At 32.4% G+C, this 23,627-nt stretch overlaps 1 protein-coding gene and 1 pseudogene across 1 annotated transcript; one reads left to right on the top strand and one right to left on the bottom strand.

Annotated features, from left to right (window-relative positions):
- Positions 1 to 7,514: 7,514 nt before the first annotated feature.
- LOC143543941 (cysteine-tryptophan domain-containing zinc finger protein 7-like) lies at positions 7,515 to 14,230 on the top strand. Its single transcript, XM_077036146.1, has 11 exons — positions 7,515 to 7,646; positions 8,407 to 8,479; positions 8,560 to 8,690; positions 8,791 to 9,150; positions 9,312 to 10,072; positions 10,924 to 11,357; positions 11,601 to 12,496; positions 12,952 to 13,112; positions 13,184 to 13,338; positions 13,422 to 13,582; positions 13,985 to 14,230. Exons 1-11 carry the CDS (start codon positions 7,521 to 7,523, stop codon positions 14,162 to 14,164), a joined length of 3,438 nt encoding a protein of 1,145 aa, XP_076892261.1. The 5' UTR covers positions 7,515 to 7,520; the 3' UTR covers positions 14,165 to 14,230.
- A 2,759-nt stretch (positions 14,231 to 16,989) lies between these two features.
- Positions 16,990 to 19,741, bottom strand: LOC143543949 (zinc finger protein GAI-ASSOCIATED FACTOR 1 pseudogene; annotated as a pseudogene).
- Positions 19,742 to 23,627: the final 3,886 nt, after the last annotated feature.

The following is a 23,627-nucleotide window of genomic DNA, read 5'->3' as shown; positions in this document are numbered from 1 at the left end:
CTCACGTGTTTAAATTAAACTGATCGTTTTCGACTTCATAGTTGAATTCGCTTAATTAGAAAGATAGAGTTGTCAAGTGGATCCACGAGTACAATCTAATTTAACATGTGGATCCACTTACTCGTTTAACACGCTATTACAATTCATTAATTAAGTTACTATTCGCCAACCCGTTTTACCATGTTGGATTAAACGAAACATATTGTGTCTAGGTTATAGAATCTAACTAATATATTAAATCAACACAATTTTGTTCACATATCCTTCACTTAGTTTGTCCACATAGGCTTCCATGTCATCAACCTTCCATAAATCTAATTTCCACATATTTACAATAAAATTTTAATCAATGATATTGACTTTTATATTTTTGTAACTTATTAATGTAATTATGATATTAATTATTCTAATCAATATTAGAATTAAAAAACTTATTAAATTTACTTTGTTTAAATTGTTCATCGTTTCTTCTTTAAAAGACACATGTTTCGTTCAAAAATCATAACGCTTCCCATAGTTTGTAACCAGATTCTTCGCCTCATCTATAACTGGTTTTTCATTATTTATCGGTTTCATAATCCAAACAACATCAAATATGTTCATTGTTTGCAATTATCAGGTATGATTTATATTTTAGTGTTTAATCGATTTTTGTGAAGAATAACATCAAATCGATTCACTATTATTGGATTTAGGGTTTAACTGCATGATTTTTTATACTAACGGTTAATAGATTTGATATTTAATCTATTCCTATTATTGATTTATGTTTTAATCTATTTAGGGTTTAAAGGTATGATTTTTTTTAAATTATCGGTTAATCGATATGATGTTCAATCTGTTTGTTACTTAAAATTATGTTTATGTATTATGATTTTTGTTCCTAATACGCCTAATTAATGTGACTGAATGTATTAGATTCCTCATTTTTCGTTATGTGGGTATCCAGTAAATGTAACAACTCGGGTTTTCCAACGAACGAATTTATATCTTTTAACCCGAACCGTTTTAAATTCAGAAATTTTATCACTAAAAAAGTTCGTTTTTATCGAGAAATTATTATACGATTTATATTAGATTATTATATTTATTTAATATATATATCTAACTTTGAAAGATATACAATTTTTACCCGAACTAAAACTTTAACCATTTATTGTATCCACATCAACTCTTCAGGTACTAAATTGTAATTTCTGTATAATATATTTATAATCCAATAACCCAACTTGTTAACCCGTGACCCGTATACCCGTTTAACCATAATCGTGACCCGTTTGGATTACTTGAGCCTCAATTAACGATCTAAACTAGGAATTGAATCAATTTTGTGATTGTTATTACTATAATCGGCCCAAAACGACATAACTAATTAAGAAACAAGATCAAATATAACGCGAATTGATATAGTAACTGAGCCGACCTAGACCTAAAATCGATTATATATTCTAGGCTTAACTATATTGCAATTAAACGTGCCTGCACGCCCCTCATTACAGCGCCTACTGAAGCCCTAAGACTAATTGGATTATCAACTTTGGATTGGCTTGTTCGTCGTCCTCATAGCCGGCACTATTAACCCGTAATTGACCAGTGGTTAGTCGTCGAATAAGGTAATGAATTATATGTTTAGATTCGTCTTGATGTGCTGATCATTAGCTCTAACCTTAATTGGATAAAAGTTTAACGAAGTGAGCGATTGAACATCTAGGGTTCATAATCAATTTGGTTTGTAATATCTTCTGTATATATTTAATCGTTTACACTTTCTAAGTGTGTGTGTTCCTTTCTGTGCCGGCCAAACACGCGAGTTCGAGGCCCGGCCAGTGCGTTTTTGGGTTACTTTTGTTTTAATTGTTTTTTATTTGTTTTAAGTGTATAAATTATATTATAATTAATACTAAATATTAAATAAACAATATTTTATTTAAAACGACATCGTAAGGTTAACGTTTCGTGTCGGCTAGTTTCGATACGAGTTTTCGTGTATGTATGTATATATATGTGTACGTATTATAAGTGTATATTTTTTTAATAAATCAACAATTATTTTATTAAGATCCGACATTAATATTAACGCTTCTCGTTGTTAAAATGTCTTTATGAAATTTATTTATATTTATTAGACACACACACACACATGTATTATTTTTAAACAAAAACTATAATAAACGTATTAAAAGTGTTAATTATACTTTTACCATCATCGTTAAAATTTTCAAAATATAAATTTTATGTTAATTATATATTTAAACCGTTTATCATTATATATCTCAATTCATATTTATTTATACTAATTAACTGTAAATTCAATTATACGATAAACAATGATTCTCAAAATTTAATGGTAATTAATAATATTGTTTTAGCAATAATCCGTAGAGATCGATCGTTCAATTCATAACGTACCCAACCATAAATATAACTTAAATCATATCGAAATCCTAAATTCATTATATGTATTACATCATTCATAATCCGTTCATAATATTATATTATTTAATTAGGATTCTTGTCGATAATTCTCGACGAGCGTGATTTCCGCTTTCTTGTCATATACATTCTCGTTTGGCTTACTCAATCAGGTGAGTTTTATCATTCCCCTATTTTACTCGATTTTCATAAACGTTTTGGGGACATATGCGTATATAATACTATACATACATATCAAAAATAGCAAACGTATAATTGTGTGTGATTAATCAAATCTACTTGTTATGTGTTTATGTGTTACTGTATTCATTCGTTTGACATATCCCCTTGGAGAGTGTTCGCATTCTACTGACCACCGCCCGATTCACTTGGCAACGGTCTTATTCTTATTTGCTCATGGTTGATTTACCGGTGCCCGATTCGCTTGGCAATGGTGTAATCAACAACTTACATGCTTATGGTTTGATTTCATTGCCGCATTTATTACGTTTTGCTTATTTATTATATTATCCTTATTTTATTGCAAAATTGGTGGTAAACTCACTCAATATGTGTTGTTGACCAAAACTCCATTTTCTACGCATATGCAGGTTGCCTGAGTTGAAGGATGGACACTTAGAAAGACCTTAGGGTTATATTGAAGACAAATTTAAATTTAATTGATTGTATTTATTTATTTATTTGAATTGTATTGTTATATTTGAATATTGTGTATTATTTGAATTAAATAATTAATTAGATATTGTCACATTTATATATGATAGTATCTTCGAGCTGTGAGCAATCGGATCACACCCCGACATTTCCGCCTTAGGTTGGGGTGTGACAATAAACACGAGATCTCATTTTAAGGATTCATGTGAATGATGTAGTTCAAGTACACATGAAGGTTTTTTTCTAATGTATCTGTGTTGAAATTTACATAATGTTTTTTTTTGTTGTATTTCAGTTATTGTGTATGAGGCTTGACATTTTGGATGTTGATTTAGTTAGACGATTAACTTTCAATTAATATGTGTTTTTTGTTCTCATGTTATAAGTTATAAAAATGTTTTAACTTTATATTTATCTTTGTTAGTATTTGCATGTTTTTGTATTTGAATTAAAATAACAATTTAATGTCTCATAATCTATGTAAATGTATCATTTTTTATATAAATATGACATTTACATTTTACTAAATTAATAATATATACAAATATATGACGTTTTAAATATGTTCTATGTCCGTGTGTAGCACGGGCACTATCCTAGTTTTAAGTATGTGTGGATTAGAGTTGATGGTTTTGGCATAAACAAAAGTACGAGTGTTGTTCAGGTTGAACATTTTAATCTATCAAACCACCAACCCAAAAATCTATCAACTTGCTAACCCGACATGATTGACACCCTATATAATCACTTGTGACTATCTAATTACAAGTAACAATAGAGAGAAGCAATTAAAAGTCCTCCCATATATTATATATTTAAAATCTTAGTTATTTATTTAAGATCAGTACATAGCAGGTGACTAGGTAACAAAATCGGCCGCAATGAGGTGGATGAAGGTAGTGTATACAATCATTATTTGTTAGGTTCGTTATGGCAACGAGTATCAGATTCTAGCATCTGAATTAAAAAAAAATATCAACGTCATAATACAACAAATTAACATATTTAAAACTTAAAACTTGTGTGTTACGTATGTCAACTGACATAAACTCTGGCCGGTATCGACGATACTGGTCCTAGCACTAGTACAAAAAAGGCTGTTTAGCAGTGGCTAGGAATTGCAAAATAAACTCAGATTAAACTGATTTAAAAAACTTAAAATTCAAATCAATTAAAAAAATATCGCGGCAAGAATTGCAAAATGAACTCAAATAAAACAAGTCAAGCCAGGGATGGATGGATCCGAATCAAACCCACTACCATGAGATGCAGGTGAAAATGACAAACCATTCAACCACAATGAAACTTTATTTCATTTTTGTTTGCCAAATAGTAAAAACAAAACTTAAAAGATAATCAAATTTGCGACACTGACATACTACTTTAATCTATACTTATAATTTATGCATTAAAATTTGTGATGAAGAAGGAACTCATATCCTTACATTTTCTGTTTTACTTGGCTCTTAAAAAAAATAAAAGTTAATTAGTTATGTCTTGAAACACAAACTTGTAATTATATTAGTTAGTAACATTATTAGGTAAATCATTAACTATTTATGCTAAATTAGTAAATTTGTTGTGAGTATCGGAAATTATCATAACAAATAATATTTCCTTCAAAATAGTATTACTAGATTTTGTTAAATAGAGTATTCATACTATCCATACATAAAACATACGGTGTGTTTTGATACCATACCAATATACAATACATCTATAAATTGATATATGAAGAAAAGGAAAATAAATGCCCCCCCCCATTCACAATACAATTAACAAGAAAAAGGGTGATGTTTAAGAAAACGTTTATGAAACATGATATACATATGAAGAGATTGCGTATCGTTTACACACATTTCCCTCATCCTTTTATCTTTCAAAGTAAAATGGTAATGTCAAAGTAACCACCAATGACATGTGCTTAGTTGCATTTACTCATGAGTTATATCTCACAATATTCATGAATATACACCACAAAATTCATGTTGTCCTTTCACATTTTAATAGTATACTGATTACATCACGACAACAGTAAAGTATGTATATTTAACCATACTTGCTTGTGAGACAATATTAACATCCTTTTCATATCCTTACCTTTTAAATATATAGCTGTAAACATCTTATAGATTATATTAAGGACTAATACACAAGTCATTATATCTTTTCAAACACCTATATACACCTGTATACTATGTTGTTCATTCATATATCATGTCCAATATGCCCATATACCATGCGAATACATCTATATAGTATGACAATAACCCATATAGCATGTACTAGGCCCGTGCAATAGGAGATTACACATTTAACCACTAATTACTACACAGTAACTAAGTTTTAGACATGTTTTAAATAACTCATATTTAATCATTATAAAACATTTCACAATAGTAAATAATACCAAAACTTAAAATTATTTTTATGCTTAGCATAAATAATAAATAGAAAATAATAATTTGTAAAACTTTTAAAAATACGGTGGAAAAAAATATCTACTTATTAAATAATTATATGTCCTTTCCAATGTGGTGTAGTAGTATGAAAACTGAGTTCTTCAATGAAGACCCGTATTCGATCTCTACAGACAACACTTTAGGGAGAGCATAGGCGGCTCAATGCAGGAAGATTTAAATCTTTATGATATACGGTTTGATCTTGAGGGTGTCTTGGTTTTTACTACCAGTAAGCCTTTAGACAGGCGGATTTTCTCTGAAACCGGAGATAACTTGTCATTGGGTCACCCCGTATGAAACAGGCAGACAATTCTCTGTTTGTTAGCCGCTAGTAATAATAATAATAATAAAATATTAGCGTGCTTTCCAAATAACAAATAATAAGATAAGCCTCACAATTTGAACACAATAATAAAAAAAATAAAAATAAAAAGAAAAACGCGGCTGGTGAACAACCAGATTCTCCTCCGGTTTTCTGTCGTTTACTCGTTGAATTTGTCTAAACACAAACCAAGATCAGCCGCAACTCACCTCCAGTTTCTTCGATTTTCAACTTATTCATCACCAGATCGGTTAATTTCCTCAAAAAGTTACTTTCTTTCGTGGGTAATTTCACTAAACTTTGCTTTTTTACTTCCGATCTTGATGTTTCTGGACAAATCCTTTCTGGGTTTTCATGGGTTTTCGATTTTATGAACTGGATATTTGATTGTTTCAAGTTTTGTTGCTGTTTTGAGATTAATTTTGTGTTTATTTGTTTGTAGAAGAACAATTGTTTGGACAAATCCTTTATGGGTTTTGATGGGTTGTTGATTTTATGAAGTGGGTCAATGATGTTTTTGAGTTTTGTTGCTGTTTTGAGATTAACTTTGTGTGAATTTGTTTGTAGAAGAACAATTGTTTGGACAAATCCTTTATGGGCTTTGATGGGTTTTCGATTTTATGAAGTGGGTATTTGATGTTTTCAAGTTTTGTTGCTGTTTTGAGATTAATTTTGTGTTAATTTGTTTGGACAAATCCTTTCTGGGTTTTGATGGGTTGTTGATTTTATGAAGTGGGTGGATGATGTTTTTGAGTTTTGTTGCTGTTTTGAGATAAATATTGTGTTTACTTGCTTGTAGAAGAACCATTGTTTGGACAAAGCCTTTCTGGGTTTCGATGGGATTTTGATTTTATGAAGTGGGTCAATGATGTTTTTGAGTTTTTTTGTTGTTTGAGATTAATTTTGTGTTAATTTGTTTGGATTTTGGACTGGTCCTTTCTGGGTTTTGATTGGTTTTCGATTTTATGAAGTGGGTAGATGATGTTTTTGAGTTTTGTTGTTGTTTTGAGATTAGTTATGTGTTGTTTGTTTGGAGTTTGGACAAATCCTTTTTGGGTTTTGATGGGTTTCCGATTTTATGAAGTGGGTATTTGATGGTTTCAAGTTTTGTTGCTGTTTTGAGATTATTTTTGTGTTTATTTGTTTGTAGAAGAACACAATTTGCTTGGACAAATCCTTTCTGGGTTTTGATGGGTTTCGGATTTTATGAACCGGGTCGATGATGTTTTCGAGTTTTATCGTTGTTTTGAGATTAATTTGTGTTAATTTAATTTGGAGTTTGGACAAATCCTTTATTGGTTTTGATGGGTTTTCGATTTTATGAAATGGGTATTTAATGGTTTCAAGTTTTGTTGCTGTTTTGAGATTAATTTTGTGTTAATTGTTTGGATTTTGGAAAAATCCTTTCTGGGTTTTGATGGGTTTTCGATTTTATGAAATGGGTATTTAATGGTTTCAAGTTTTGTTGCTGTTTTGAGATTAATTTTGTGTTAATTGTTTGGATTTTGGACAAATCCTTTCTGGGTTTTGATGGGTTTTCGATTTTATGAAAAGGGTATTTGATGGTTTCAAGTTTTGTTGCTTTTTTGAGATTAATTTTGTGTTAATTTGTTTGTAGGAACGAGCGAAGAACATCAAATTTGTTTTGGATGTTTTCTTTTGGGAGTAGAGATGAGAAGATGGAATTAGGGGCCGAAATTGAAGAAGGGGAAGCTTACGATAACAATAATAATGATGATTCAACTATTGATCCTGATGTATCCCTATCTTATATTGTAAGCAATTGTTGTTTCCTCACAACTGTTTTGATTCTATTTTGGGGTTTAGTTTGGCTGTTGATTTCATCATTCAGTTATATTATTAGGTTATAGAGATAAATTGAATTTTGCTTGATATAGAAGCTCATTAATTCGTTGAAGCGTAGCAAGCTGCAAGTATCATCTTTTAGTTAATTGATGTATTTAATGTATCTAGGGGTTGTTAGATACGTGCTTGCAGTATTAGATACACATACATATACATACACACAAATATATACACAAGACTTAGTATGTGTGAGGGTTTTAGTGTTTTACACAAAACACAATTTTTACGAGAACAGAAAGAACAAATTAAATAATTTATGTTTTTTTAATTTTTAAAAATTTTATAAAACAAGAAAATGGTTGACATGCAATGTTTATACATTTCTTTTAATATTCTAAAAAAAATACATAAACAAAATTCGTTTATTTATAGAACCTACACATGCCTACACACGTCGGCAAACGTTTAAAAGTGGAAAAAACATAAGAACAAATTAGTTTAATGCTTTTCTTTTTTTTATGTGTGTAACAATAATAACATATACATTTGTATGTAAGAAGTAAATTTTTTAAAAATATGAACTATTGATAGAAAAAATTAAACGATTTAGGCTTGTTCTTTTAGTTCTCGCAATAACTTTGTCTTATTTAATGAGCCTCCCCCTATGTATATATATGTATATGCCCATTATCTCTGTTTAAATGAAATTCATTGTTGTAATTTTTGAAGGATGAGAAAATTCAAAATATTTTGGGAGACTGTCAAAAGGATTTTGAAGGAGGATACTCAGCTGAAAATTTGGGTAAGTTTAATTAATTGTTTATAAAGATGAAACTAAAAGAGTTTAAAACATATTTGATGCAAATTTATGGTTATTTGCAGGGGCAAAATTTGGGGACTACGGTTCGTTTCTGCCCACTTATCAACGTTCTCCTGTTTACCCTAATCCAAACACACGCCCAAAAGATCTTAATCATAGTGCACCCGTTTCTCCATACAACGCACCTATAAAGGTGCGCCCTTTATTCATATAGCTATTAATTTTGCTTTTATTTTTACTGTTTTTCTAATTCTTGAATTAAAGATTCTAAATTAAACCATCTTTAGAATCAGGTTGACAATCAGAACTCGGTTTCCCAATCAAAAGCATCACGAGTAAGAAACGGGTCAGCACCTAGGAAGTCAAAGTCAAACGGTAAATTGAAGCTAGAAGTCAACACATCTAGTGGTAAAAAGTCAAAGTCAAAGTCGATTAGTGAATTCGCTGACAATCCTGACCCGAATTTTCTAAAAGTTAGAATCAAAATGGCGTCTGAGGACAACATGTTGAGTAGAAAGAATGCTGAAATTTACAGTGGGCTTGGGCTTGATATGTCCCCTTCATCTTCTTTGGAAGCCAGCCCGGTAAACAGTGACGGGTTCTTTCATGGGCCTCATGATGTCCCGGATGAGTCTCCAACTAGTATTCTTGAGGTTTGTAGTTTTACCAATATTATGCTATTTAGTTTGGGAAGAAGTTAAAAGCTTTATTTTCCATTATTTAGTTTTGGTGAGAAATATCTCAAAATTTCGAGAAAAGAATTTTAAACTCGAGAATACAATTTGACAAGGTTTTACATTTACTATTGCAACAGATGATGACATCATTTCCACTTTCTGGAAGTCATTTATTATCTCCTCTTCCATATGAAGTGTTGCATTTGTCCGAAAAAAAGTCAGAGGATAATAGTTGTGGGCCCGTGCACAAGGGGAGCCAAGATAGTACAGTGACAGCGGTTCACGGGTCTGATATGGTGAAAGTTGAACAAAATATTACTGGAGAGAAGTCAAAGTCAACTGAAAAGAATTCCGTCTCAATGGAATCTACAAACGGTGTTCTACCCAAGAAAGAAACAAGTGTTGACAATTTTGCCCTTGGGAACAACACATCATCTTCAGGTGGCAAAAGAAAAGCAGAAGGCGGGCTAAAGACTGAATCTTTTAGATCTAAAACTAAGAAAAACGATAACAGGTCAAAAAGTCATACAGAAGATTACAAGAAAAATAATGAAAAGGTCATCGAGACTTATAAAGATTTCTTCGGTGAACTTGATTTGGATCAAGAAGATCATGAAGAAATGGGTTTGGAGAAACCATTGGAGGACATTAATGTAAAAAGAACACCGGAAAATAACAGTTCGTTAAATGAGAGATCCACTGGAAAGAAAAGTCAAAAACCATCTTCAACTAGAATAGTTAACGGGCCAGAATCTGATGCAGCTGCGTCTACGGTAGCTCCTGTGGTCAATGAAGATTGGGTTTGTTGTGACAGATGTGAGAAATGGAGGCTTTTGCCACCTGGCGTGAATCCGGGCAGCCTTCCCGAGAAGTGGATTTGTAGCATGCTTGACTGGCTGTAAGTTTGACCAAAAATTTTGTTTGATGATGGATAAACCGATAAACAGTTGAACAGATACTTTAGAGAGGAAAATAATATAATCCACATAGACGCTTTTAATGTGCTTTACGTATACAATGTTACTATTTTGGGAAGGTTTGACCAAAAGTCAAAATTCTGCTTAAAATAGTAAAATTTCTGACCAAAGACAAGAGTGTGAAGTTTCTATTTTTTTTTTCTGAATTCTACTTTAATAACTAGTCTGTGTAAAAAGTATGGTTAGAAAACATAGGCCTGTAAACAAACCGAGCTTTTAGTGAACAGTTCGTGAATTGTTCGGTGGAAAGTTCGTTTATTTAATAAGTGAACGGATATGAACAGCAATTTTTTGTTCATTTAGTTAAATGAACGAACATGAACAGATGCCTCGTTTGTTCATTTTTGTTCATGAACGGTTCATTTAAATTCGTTTGTGTTCGTTCGTTTACATTCATTTATGTTCGTCAATATATTCATTAAAATTTTTTTGACCTATTACAACTTAGTCTAGATATTAAACTTTTTAGACCCATCACACTGTTCTTCACATTACTTTTAACTGGTTTTGGTTTAGTTATGTTCGTTTATCTATGTTCAATTATGCTTGTTCGTGGACCGTTCATTTGTACTGTTCACGAATGAACATAAACAAACTCGAACATGCTTGTTTTCTTGACAAAAATATGTTACTATTGCAATAATCTAATTTTTATTTACACGATTTATTAGGCTATATGCGTTAAAACTACCGTTTGAGTCCCGCTTTCTTTCTTTTTTATAAGTTTCTTTATATTCCATTCTCGTGACTAATAATATTTTAATGTTTCTAGCTGGCCTGGAATGAATCGGTGTAGCATCAGTGAAGAGGAAACAACAAAGGCTATAACCTCTCATTTTCCCGGTCCTTCTGTTCAAGGTTCTCAACCCGTTCATCCTAGCGGACCCCACTTAGCAGTCAACTCGTTTGATGGGACCAGTCAACATCTCAGTTCACAAATTCCGCCTTCTGGTGTGAAGAAAAAGGTTGCATCAACAGATTTACCAGATGAGGACAAGCGGGACGGGCCTTCAATGTCTTCTAATTCTTCAAAGAAGAAACTTCACACATCACATAAAACCCGAAGCTTGAATGGTGTAAATCAGTCTCTGGTTGTTAATGAAGTAGCGTTTCAAGATTCAGGTCATTCTCGTGATGTGATTGTGGATAAGGACAAATTGAAGCAAAAAGAGAATAATAAATTACGTGAAAACTTCGCGGATGAAGGTAGTTCATTGATGTTTATTTGATAGGTGGTCAAATGGGCGGGTTGTGTTGGTTGGGTAGTGGGTCAAAGTGTATTTGGGTTGAACCGGGTCAAAATGCTCAAACAGTGTTCAAACTTCAAACCATTATTAATTTTTTTTACTTTTTTTTTAATTTTAAAAATTTTTATTTTGTGGTATTTGTAAAACCAAGACTAAAGCGTTAAAAATTCGAGAGTAACTTTCAATTTTTAATATGTTTCAGGTAGTAAAATTCATCACTCCAAGACGGGCAACAAACGAGAGAGCAGTCAAGATTTTCCCAAAAATTTCAAGAAAGTCAAAACAGATGGTAACGGTGGATCCTCCCACGCAGGAAAACTTGATAAACGAGACATTGCAAAGAAAAGAAAAAGAATTAATGAAATTGATGGTACCGGGACACATGTGAAAGAAGCAAGTGAAAAAACCAACACGAAGGAAAAGAAGGCAGGGGTACTAAAGTCCTTTGACGAAGGAACCTCGGGAAGCAAAGTCAAAAACATCAAAGATGTAAAGTCATCACATCCTCCAAGACAAAATACGGCTCAAGCTGCCACTTCAAGCTCTTCAAAGGTTTCGGGCTCTCATAAACGTAAGCCAAATAACCGAGAGTCGAAAGGGTCACCAGTGGAATCGGTTTCTTCTTCTCCTATGAGAATCTTGAATATTAAAAGTGTTGACCACCATTTGACCAATAATGTTGATAGTCAACCTCATGAGGAAAAGTCAAAAGGAGGAAGAAATAAATCCAAGGAGTTATTGCTGAACAAAAATGTTATTCAAGATTCCAATAAAGATTCCAAAAAACCTTCAAAGAAGGATGCTCTAATAAAAGAAAAGTCAAACCCTTTGCCACCAACGGGTCAAGGTGAAACTGAACGGAAGAAAGAGAATGCAGGAAATAATAATAATATGCCGTCGAAGGCGTTAAAACATAATAAGAAGGCTCAGAATCCGAACGGAAATCAGCAGTCGAATGTAAAAAATCCGACACCTGAAAAACCGAAGGACAAAAGTCAAGATCCAACGGTGGTTCTTGTTCGGGATTTATCTAATCAGGCTACAACGAATGCTTTACGAGAGGCGACTAATCTTAAACATATGGCTGATCGTGTTAAGGTTCTACTTGTTTCTTTTTGTTTCAATTTTTGGTCATTATTATGTTATATGACATATAATCCCACCGTAGTTGTTGTGTCTAGATGAGAAAATGGGCCGATTGGGTAACAGGTCAAAACGAGCCATTTTTAGTGAGATTCGAGTTGGGTTGATCCACAATATTTTTTTTTTTGGTTTTTTAGTTTATATTGGGCTGGTTGGGTAACGGGTCAAAACGGGCCATTCGAATATGGGCCGGGTTGGGATGACCACAAGAATTTTTTTGTTAACTTTTAATTTGTATAAATAATTATTTATGTGATTATGATATGAATGCAATGTCCTTACAATAATAATGTAGATGCTTGAATAAAAACGTGTTGAAATTGGCGCATTTTTTGTTATGAATATATATTTTTTTAATTTTTATTGTTATCCATAATGATTATTACAAATTTTAAATAAAATATATGCAGAATGCTGGATCAAGCCTTGAAAGTCGAGCTCTATATATAGAAGCAGCCCTCAAGTTTCTTCATGTAGCATCTTTATTTGAATCCTGTCACAGCCAAACAGGAAGATATGGAGATATGATCCAATCCGTGTCCATTTACAGTAGCACCGCTAAGTTATGCGAGTAAGTTCTAACATATATCGACCCTTAATATTTAATCGTTCCTAATTTATTAATGTATTATTGGTTATTAGGTATTGTGCTCATGAATATGAGAGAACGAAGGAGAATACAACCGCATCTTTGGCCTACAAATGCATGGAAGTTGCTTATATGAAAGTCGTTTATTCTTCACACTCAACTGCTTGCAAAGATGTGAACGAGTTGCAGACGTCTATCGGTCCTACGGGTTGGTTTTATTATTTTTTTATAACTTTTTTCCTGTCCTTTTAAATCATGTCGGTTAAAATAATTAAAATTATATTATAACAGGCGAGTTTCCTTCTTCGTCTGCTTCCGCTTCGGATCTTGATAACTTGAACAACCTGGCGGCTGCTGACAAGTCGGCGATAGTAAAGGGCGTTAATCAAGTGGCTGTAAATCATGTTATTGCTGCTAAAAACAAACCCAGCTTTACACGAATTTTGAACTTTGTAAGTGCATTGAAAGCCCGTAATTAGAGGCGCAACATAGGCGGGTCAGGTGGGTGTACGGGTCAAAACGGGTTGGGTTGACCTGACCCATTAATAATCATTGTCCATTTTTTTTAAAGTTTCGTATATAGCTGTATATTTTACACGGGTCAAAATTGGTTTTAATTAGCTTTTTGTTCCAAACTAATAATCAGTTTTTTTAATAGTACTATTAAAGTATTAAATCAATAAAAACTTAATAGAGATTAGCTCATGGATTTTATAAGGGGTCAAAATGGACCAGGTCGGGTGAATTTAAACTTTTAACCGATTTTAATTTGTTTTTACTCTAAACTAATAATCAGATTTAAGGACGTTGATAAATCAAACAAAACGGGCCTTTTACTCTGAAATACTTTGCAGACACAAAATGTAAATTCAGCAATGGAGGCTTCACGGAAATCAAGGATATCATTTGCAGCGTGCAATACAAAAGATGCGGATGTTTTATCGTCAATTAAAAGAGCTCTTGATTTTAACTTTCATGATGTTGAGGGGTTACTGCATTGGGTTCGAGTGGCAATGGAAGTAATTAATAGGTGATTCAAGGTCATGATTTAAAGATCTTAAAACTAAAATCCCATGAAAAAGAGTTGCTTTATGCGGGCTTTCGCAGTTGAGTATGCAATAAAGATTAGTGCAAAGGTTGGTTGGTAAACGGGCCAACACGAACATGGTCGGGTATGGTTACAAACTTGATGATCAAGTTACAGTGTAAAGAGAAAATAGAAGGCAACAAGCTTTAAGGTAAAATATATTCATACGCCTTTTTTTGCTTTAGTATTTAAAGAAATAGATATGGCGTAACAGGCCGATACTTATAATTTTAATGCTACGGGTAGGGTCGGGTGGAAACGTCTTTCCAAAAAACTTTTGTTTTGTTTTGTATCTCGTAAATATATAATGTTTTGAATATGATTAGACTAATTATTTTCAAGTTATCTATATAAACGAGTGATTCTGATTTTCTGATTTATATGCTCACAATAGGGATGAGGCTTTTTTCCCAAATACGCGTACCAAGATTTTAGGATTTTGATACTTACGGGTATGGGTACGGATACGGATATTTCAATATTTTGTACCCGTTTGAAATATGTAGAGGTTTTATTGGGAACTTTCAAATTTATATCTAAAAAAAATTAGGTCCAACTGATTATTAATCATATAGTAATCATATAGTCCAACTGTTACCCGTACCAAGATCATCCAACTGCTACCCGTACCAAGATCATTGGAGATTTGAAAAAAAAGCAAAGCAGTACCAAAGCGGCTACCGTACCGAAATACCTATATCCATACCGTACCAATAAATTCGGTACGGTACTCGGTGCTCAGTTTTATTGATTTTCGGTATGGGTATGGTACCAATCTCATCCCTAAGCTTCACAATAATCAGTTTTATTGATTTTCTGTAGAATATTTGATTTACTTACATCTTGGTTTTGGCTGCAGTTAACATTATGAAGTTGTTGAGTTGAGTTCAAAAAGCAAATACTTTATGTGTGGTGATGAAGATTAAAAAGGTAATTTTGCAGTTTTAGCAAACCACAATTTCCAGTTTTGCCCCTACAAAATCCCATGTTTAATAACTGTTTTAAGGGTATTACAGACATTTATGCATATAGTTGAACATTTTCTTTTGTTGACATGCTCAATTTTTTTTATATAATTTTTTCAGCTTATGTAGGAAGAGCAAGTGGACATCCATTTTCTTCTTATTTGCCGTTGGTTAAAGAATATTAAATTTGTAATTATTGTTTCAAATAAATGTATAGGATTGTGGATTTCTGAAGATGTATCAATTTTATATGTATACTATTAAATATACATTTTTTTTAAAATATTTTTTTAAATAGCAAAAGCTATTGTGAATGGTAGCAACATGTATTACCCTGCAAAAAGTATTCAATATCAATTCATCCTATTGGCACCCTGCAAAAAGTAATAGCAAGAGTGTATACCTAGTGACACAATGGTTTCTTGTAGACAAAACTCTTTTCCAACCCTTTGAAATAAATATTTCTTTCTTTTTTTTCCTCATGCTGTGTGTAGAGAGACTTATTCTTTCTTTTCAACTCATAATTATATTAAAAACCACCACATTTTCTTTCCTTTTAAATTAAATAATGGATCAATAATATATATAAACAAAAACCTTAAAATCCTATGTGGTGCGATGTGGTCGCTCCCCCCTTTTATGTAAGTCACCAGATTACTTGATTTTTAAATGGAGGTCTTTCATTGATTTAACCCAAATTCATAGGTATGGGTCTTACTAAAACCAGATGGCTCTTAAACGGGTTATAACATCTCATTAAATTAAAAATTAATCTTACCAATTATTTGATATGAAAATCCTATAAAATAGGGATATACCAAAATTTAATATCCAATTTAAAAAGAAAAAGATATTTATAATTAATAAACAATTTTACAGTAAAAAACATAAGCGGGTCATGAGTCATCAAATCCAGATAGTTTTTAAACGGGTTATAACATATATTTATTTATGAAACCCTTTCATCATCAAACCCTAAGTGTATTATTAACTTTTTTGCAATAAAGAAAATTAAAATCCAAAAAATAAATATTAAAAAACGAAAAATGTAAAACAACCATTATCTCAAGCCATCAGATTGCTTTATTTGTAAATGAAGGCTTCTCACGCATTTGACCCGAATTCACGGGTAAAGGTATCACCAAATCCAGATAGCTCTTAAACTGTTATAACATCTCTTTATATTAAAAAACAATCTCATCAAATATTTGATGACCCGAATTCACGGGTAAAGGTATCACCAAATCCAGATAGCTCTTAAACTGTTATAACATCTCTTTATATTAAAAAACAATCTCATCAAATATTTGATATGAAAATCATATAAAATAGGAATATACTAAAAATTAATATCCTATTTTATTTTAAAAAAAGATATTATTTATAATTAAGAAACAATTTTATAATAAAGAAAATAAACGGGTAATGGGTATCACCAAACCCAGATAGCTTTTAAACCGGATTATAACATATCATTTATTTGTGAAATCATTTCATCATCAAACCTCAAGTATATTAATTATTAACTTTCTTACAATAAATAAAATTAAAATCCAAATATGCATATATAAATATTAAAAACGAATAATGTAAAACAACCCCTGTAATACGGGGATAAAATCTAGTTTTCTAATATATGCAGCTATAGCAGTTTGGACCCTCATTGATAACAAACATTTTAAAACTATACATTAATAACAAAAATATGCATTTACATATTTTATAAAATATTCAGTTCCTCCCAAATGGGCTTTTTATAGTTGCATAAGTTGTTGGTATGTTGTTCCTGTATATTTAGTGATCTTGATCATCCAATTCCCAAATAATCGACTATCGACGTGCCACTGTCCCCTGACACTGGTATTCCTAATTCCGAGTCACCTATAACATGAATTAAATTAGTGTTACTAGTTCTTTTATCTCCATGCTCCATGTTCAATAATCCAAGACTTTGATCTCCACCCTTTGAAATTTCATTATAAATTCTTGTATCATTCATAACCGGACCATTATTCAAAACAGGTTTGGGCCCGGGCCCGGGCCTGAATGCATCTTGACGACTGGGATCCTGCAAGACGGTGTTTGTTTCAGGTTGTGTTTGGATGTTGTGGAATGGGCCTTGATCATTAAAGTATGATGGATTGGGCTTTGGCCCATAAGAATTGGGCTGGTGTGGGCCTGCCATGCTAGCAACATAGCTCTTTTGGATAATCGAAGAACTTATGATATTACTCGACGTTGCACCTATTTCGGCTGCTTTTTGAAGCAAGGCTGTGGCAGACATATGGGCCATGGGCCCAGAAAGCGGGCCACCTGATGGCCCATTTGAAGAGCTGAGCTCGAGACCAGAAGTAGAAGATGATGCACCTCTCGGGTTGTTAAGTAAGGTACCTGAACTGCTTGAGAACATATCTGCCAGCATATTCATCGACCCGTAAAGCATTGGGGTCTCTTGGTGGTGCAATTTGAGTGGGCTTTTTGGGATACAGTTGTTGAATTCAGGGAGGCCCATTGATATGCATGGGGTGTAATCATCCAGCATCTGTTGTGATTGTAACATTCCTTGGTTCACCTTGTTGTTTTCTTCGGTTAATGCGTCACAAAACTCTCGGTGAGTGATGAAACTATCTTTTCTGTAGATACATGTAAATACATTAGTAAAACATCCATCTTTTATGTTCACGTTCGTCTGTTAAGAAAACGAGTGTGACGTTAATATTCGTTTCTAAGTATCCTTATCGAACATAAACGAGTGCATATTAACGGGCACTAATAAAAATTAAACAATATGGGTTGCAATGTGCCAATGGTATTAAAACTACTTGGACTCAACTTCTTTGAATGAATATGTAACATTAACGAACACAAATGCATTAAATATACCTTAAAAATGGAAGAGCATAAACATGTGTAAATGAAAGTACGTAAACAGACATTCACAAACATAAACAAACGAATGGACCTTTTTTTCATATTTGGTAGTTCAAATAGGTAAATGAGAAAATCGCACAAATGGTCCATGTGGTTTGACCATATTGCACGTTTGGTCCTCATATTTAAAACTTGCAAACTTAATTCAAACAATTGTGAGAGAGTTACACGTTTAGTCCCATCGTTAATCCTAGCTAGCTTTAAATAGAAAAGTGATGTCACGTGCCATTTATGCAGGCAATCTCTCTCACTCCCTTCCTCCCTCCCCCATCTCTAGCATGTTTTGAGCGTTTTTAAGTTAGGGCTTGAATATTAAGTTTTAAACAAATAAATAAAAGAGAAAAGGTAAAATAACAAATATTCTCTCACTCAACCCTGAAAACTATATGGAATTAACGGTGAGGATACACGTATAACCCTTTTACAAATATCAGGACTAAGTTTGCAATTTTTAAAATCTGGAAACCGAATGTATTTAATATGGTCAAATCATAACGACCATTTGTGCAAGTTTCTATAGATAAACAAAACTTAAAACAATTAAAGAACGGTTTTAGTTAGTTGAATGTTAGATTCATTTATAACTATTAAGTCTATTAAGTCTCAATCAAATTACCTTGAAAAGATGGTACCACAATCACACTTGTATTCACGAGTGCCACAAGTTTTAAGGTGAGCTTTCCAATCAGATTGAACAGCATATTTCTTCAAACACCTATCACATTTCCATTTCTTCTCACCATGTTTCCTACTATAATGCTTCTTGATCCCAGTGAGATCACCAAGAGCTCGAGCGGGATTGTGATGAACACATGACAACTCGGGGCATACATACACGCGTTTTCGAGCATCACTACTTGTTCTTTGCTTAAGCTTCCATGGAAGATTATGACCTCTTCTATGCAACTGAAGATTTTGGTCTCTTTGAAACCCTTTGCTGCAAATCTCACACACGAATCGGTTGGTTGCTGTTAATGATGATGGTGATAGAGCAATAACTTCTGCTGTAGGATCTGCTTGCATGCATGCATGCATCAAATGTTAAAAAAAACACACCATGATATAACTAAATAGAACATTAAGATAACCATGCAAGAACAATTTTTTTAAGATTAGTAGGCGCCTAGGTGGTTTAGGATTCAACTAAGTACTTGTAAGAGTTTTATAAAGTTCTTGTACTTTTAGACAGTACGCTACCCCTGCAAGTGAACCTAGTAAGTTCGCTTGGGTGGCGTGCGAACTCCATAGAGTTTGCTGAAAAGTTGTAAGTCAGGGTTAAGTTTTGTGAAAAATTCTATGGAGTCCGCTTTTACCCAAGTGAACTTGTCGAGTTCTCTTGCCACACCAGCAAACCCCAAAACTTGCATGAGTTCGCTTGCAGGGGTGACAGACCGTCTATAAGTTCAAGAACTTTTAAGCGATGCCTAAAAGCACTTAGTTGAATCCTGAAGTACCTTACAAATACCTGGTGTTCCGGGTAAGTTTCGTTTTTCCTTAGCAGGGGGGAGTGAAGTATTTCCGGTATGCAAGTTGGCTTTAAGCTCTGAAAGTTGGTGTTGATTCTGTGTTTCTGATTCTCTGGTGTTCTCTGAAGAGCAACTACCATCATCTCCCGCGAGATTAGACATAAACCTAATTAAACTTGTGTACTTTTGTAGGTTTTCAATAGAAGAAATGCGGATTTTAAGAATAGAAAATGAAGCAAAATTGGGGTTTATGAGGAAGACAAAGAGGGAATTTCCAAGGTTTGTGTGTTTTAATTCATGAAATAGGAGTTGATGGTGTATGTATGTGGTGTCATTTGGCTTTATATAAATGTTGGATTCAGTTTGGTGTTAATAGTGAGTTAATTATAGTAATTCTTAATTAAATAGTTAATCTGATTTGAATGTATATGAAGGTGGATATAAATTACTGTTAAAACAAAGAAAGGACAAAAAGTACAATATAATGGAGTTGTATAAAATTAAAACAACAGAGTTACAGAAATTGTCCTTTATCTTTTATCCAAATTTCACTCGTTGTTCCTGATCTTCAAAGTTGATCTTTTTCGTCCTTTACGTTTCAAAATCCAACGTTTGTCCTTTTTCCCCAACCCAGTTAGATTTTTTCGTTAAGTCCTGTCATGTGCATTACACATGAGGGCAAGTTTCGAAGGATTTACTGTGCTTTACGAACCACAATTCGTATGTCGATGAGTGGTGTGGTAACTAATGATGGACATGTCCATGGCGGATGCAAGTGGATTGAGGGAGAAGAAAGGTGGAGTGGGAATTGTGATTGTTAGTGTTGTTTGGGGTTGGGGTGATTGTGTACTGGCGTGGTGGTGAGAAGTAGAGTGTTGGTGTTGAGATGAAGAGTGGTGGTGGTTGTTAGGGGCTGTTTGGAGAAGATGAAGAGGTTGTTAGGGGGTGTTTTGTTGGGCGCCGGTGGCCGGAATCACGAGCAGATTGACGGCGTAAAGGTTAAAGGTTAAAATTCCACACACTCCTTCAGATCTACTTTAATTCCAGAGTGGCTGAAGAAGACTGCGGCGATCGGCGGTGGTGGTCGCCGGAAAGCTTGGTGGTGGATATGGGGGAAGAAGAAGGGGGGAGTGAGATAAATAATATAAATATATATTAATTGTTTTTTATTGTTTTTTTTTATTTATTAAAACATTTTTTTAATTTAATAGTTAAAATGACTAATTGGCCTTTATGTGCAAGGCGCTGACCTGATTTAACGAGAATTTTTAATTGGGTTAGACGAAAAGAACAAACGCTGTTGGATTTTGAAACATAAAGAACAAAAAAATCAATTTTAAAGATCAGGGACAACGATTGAAATTTGGGTAAAAGATAAAGGACAATTTCTGTAATTCTGTCAATTAAAACAAACAAACACAAACATACCAAGTAAAAAAATGAACATTAGCAATTATATTTCATCAGTAAAATAAAATATTTATCTTGGCAATCGATTCCCTCGATAATTACTGACAATCGTTGATGGATAATATAACCATGAAGTTGAAATATTTAACGAATTAATAACGAACCATCCAATTAAGTGGGTAAATCCAAATTTGGACTTTATCTAAGGGAACAATTTTTCAATAGACCGTTTCTCAGTAATCCAAGAAGTTTTCGGATAAGATTTTTTCCCGAGTTTTCCAAGTATATGTTAGGAGGGGTTGGGGTTCGATAAATGTTTCCATAGTAACATGCTGGTATTATGCATACATATGCGTTCCATGTCAACACCCTCTGATAATGAAATGGGTGTGGACATGGAATTAAATTAAGTACGGTCATGTATGCCGAATTTTGCAAATGGTGAAATTGGAGGTCAATTGACACAAATTTCAATATTGCTCGACACAAACTTTCCTTTTTAACAGATTTTTTGAGTATTACAGAGCTAGGACAATATACTTGAATGGGGGAAAATTAAACATTTTCCTTACATGATACCTATTTTTGTATGTTGCTTGTTTTATAAAGTTATAATTGTTAAGATAGATAATAGATATGCTACAAGACAAAAATAAGAATACCTAGTAAACGTTTTCATAATCAAGTCAATATAAATATAACGAAATATTATTATTAGCATGGTTTTCATCGATTATTATTGATATAACTAATGAAGAAACGACTAGACAAGCATATAATGACAACTAAACATTTTTCTTTTAGTCTATTTCATTTATCAAAATATTATTATTAGAAAAACTTCAACTCGTTAAAAAAAATTGGGATTCAATGTAATAAGTTTTTGATAATCAACAATCATACATCTTACATATCTTACATTTTACATAAGTAATAAAAGAAAATCTCTAATGACACATGGCATCTCATAACACCTCTCTATCTTATGTTGCACTAAATAAGGCTAACTAATAAATACAAATAAATAATAAATACTCATAATAAATACAAACTAATAATTAATAAATACTAATAATAAATACGGATAAAAATGATATTATTGTTACTAATATTATTTATATCATCATTCTTACTATTATAAGTAGCCTTTTAGTAATCAACAAAGACATGACAATAAAGTAGCTAAGAAAATATAGATTGATCATCAGAATTTTATAAGTTTATGAGTGCAAAAGACTATTTTGTCATGGTTATTTTTTAAAAATATATTAGTTAAACTGAATCAAGGGTTTTGGACAATTTGAAAAAAAAAATGTTTTCAGGTTATAATCTCTAGTAGGAGGCAGTTTATGAAAAAAGTTTTTTTTTTACTGCAAAATGTTGTTAATTGCTTCATAATTTGATAAAGGTCGAGGTTGTTTTTAAAAGAATTTTTATTTAAAAAGAGTTAACTAGCCAAAGTATGTTTCAACTTTCAGGTAATGACTTTGATAACAAATCTTTGGGGTCATGACTTTGGTAACATATCAAAAGATTAATTTGGAAATTTAAAATTTGGTTTTGGGTTAGATTCAAAGTCAATATATTTTGTTATGAAATTTTTGATTTGATAGAGGTTAAATTTCTAAAAATAACATTTTCTGCATCTTGGTTTCTTTTAAACTACTAACGGGTCAAAAAAGAATCAATCTGTACAAAAGTTTGAAGAGGTACACATGTTAGTCTATTTAGGTTATATGTTAGCCCACAATAATATCACATTGTATGTATAATTTGTCTGAGTTGTTAAAATTTGTGACATAATGTGGTGATATAGGCTATGAAAAAAAAAACTGTAATAATGTCATTGATTTACAAAAGTATGAAATGATTTATGGTTCAAATGTAATTTGGGGGATATTCATGTTTATTGAAAATTTCATATATCTTGAGTTTCTTATTACTTATATAATTTAAATTGTCAAACACGTGTAATACACGGGTAGCTAAGCTAGTTTCTATTAAATAATAAATGCAAAAATTCAAAAATTTATCTATTCAGCCATGAGCTAAATCTGTTGCGACCCCATCAATACAAAAAAAAATTGTGCACAATTCACATACCAGTGACAACTTCGAATAGGTCATATATCAATTCTCTTTCGCGAAAAATATTGAGAAAAGAAGGATGTACCCAATATCTATCACAAAAGGTTGTATAGAAACAAATTCTATATGTGGGAGTCCCCTTCCCATAGGAAGTGAACGTATAATAGTACAATCAATCAACGAGACGACATGTTTATCCTTTTCTTTGGAGTTAAAGTCGAATTTTTATACACGTACACCGGAAATTATCACTTTCATTAAAAAGTTTAAAATTTGTATGTAGGCTTTGCATTTCTGGTTATTTAAGTCCATTTCACTAACATCGTTGTAGTTATTGCGTATGAACCAAAATCGTATTGCTAAGAGCATTCTCAATTTATTCTTATCTATATTCATATAATTACATTAAAATCACTACATTTCTCTCTCTATTTAATTAAATAGTACTTTTTTATACATTTATCATTATCTTTTTTCTTTCCTCCACTCACAACTATTTTAAGAAAAATATTAAAAAAATATACGAAGGAATCAATGGGATGGTCTTTAC

Source organism: Bidens hawaiensis, unplaced genomic scaffold, assembly GCF_021521415.1.
Source record: "Bidens hawaiensis isolate Kalapana, Puna unplaced genomic scaffold, B.hawaiensis_p1.1 tig00013365_1, whole genome shotgun sequence".
Taxonomy (NCBI): Eukaryota; Viridiplantae; Streptophyta; class Magnoliopsida; order Asterales; family Asteraceae; genus Bidens; species Bidens hawaiensis.
The sequence above is the reverse complement of the archived record's forward strand: the minus strand, read 5'-3'. Positions and strand labels throughout refer to the sequence as shown.

Excerpts from the sequence above, each read along its gene's own strand:
- LOC143543941 (XM_077036146.1), top strand. The coding sequence starts at position 7,521 with ATGTTTTCTTTTGGGAGTAGAGATGAGAAGATGGAATTAGGGGCCGAA. Across the intron at positions 7,647-8,406 it reads ATGTATCCCTATCTTATATT|GATGAGAAAATTCAAAATAT; the intron begins GTAAGCAATTGT and ends TAATTTTTGAAG. Across the intron at positions 8,691-8,790 it reads CATACAACGCACCTATAAAG|GTTGACAATCAGAACTCGGT; the intron begins GTGCGCCCTTTA and ends CTTTAGAATCAG.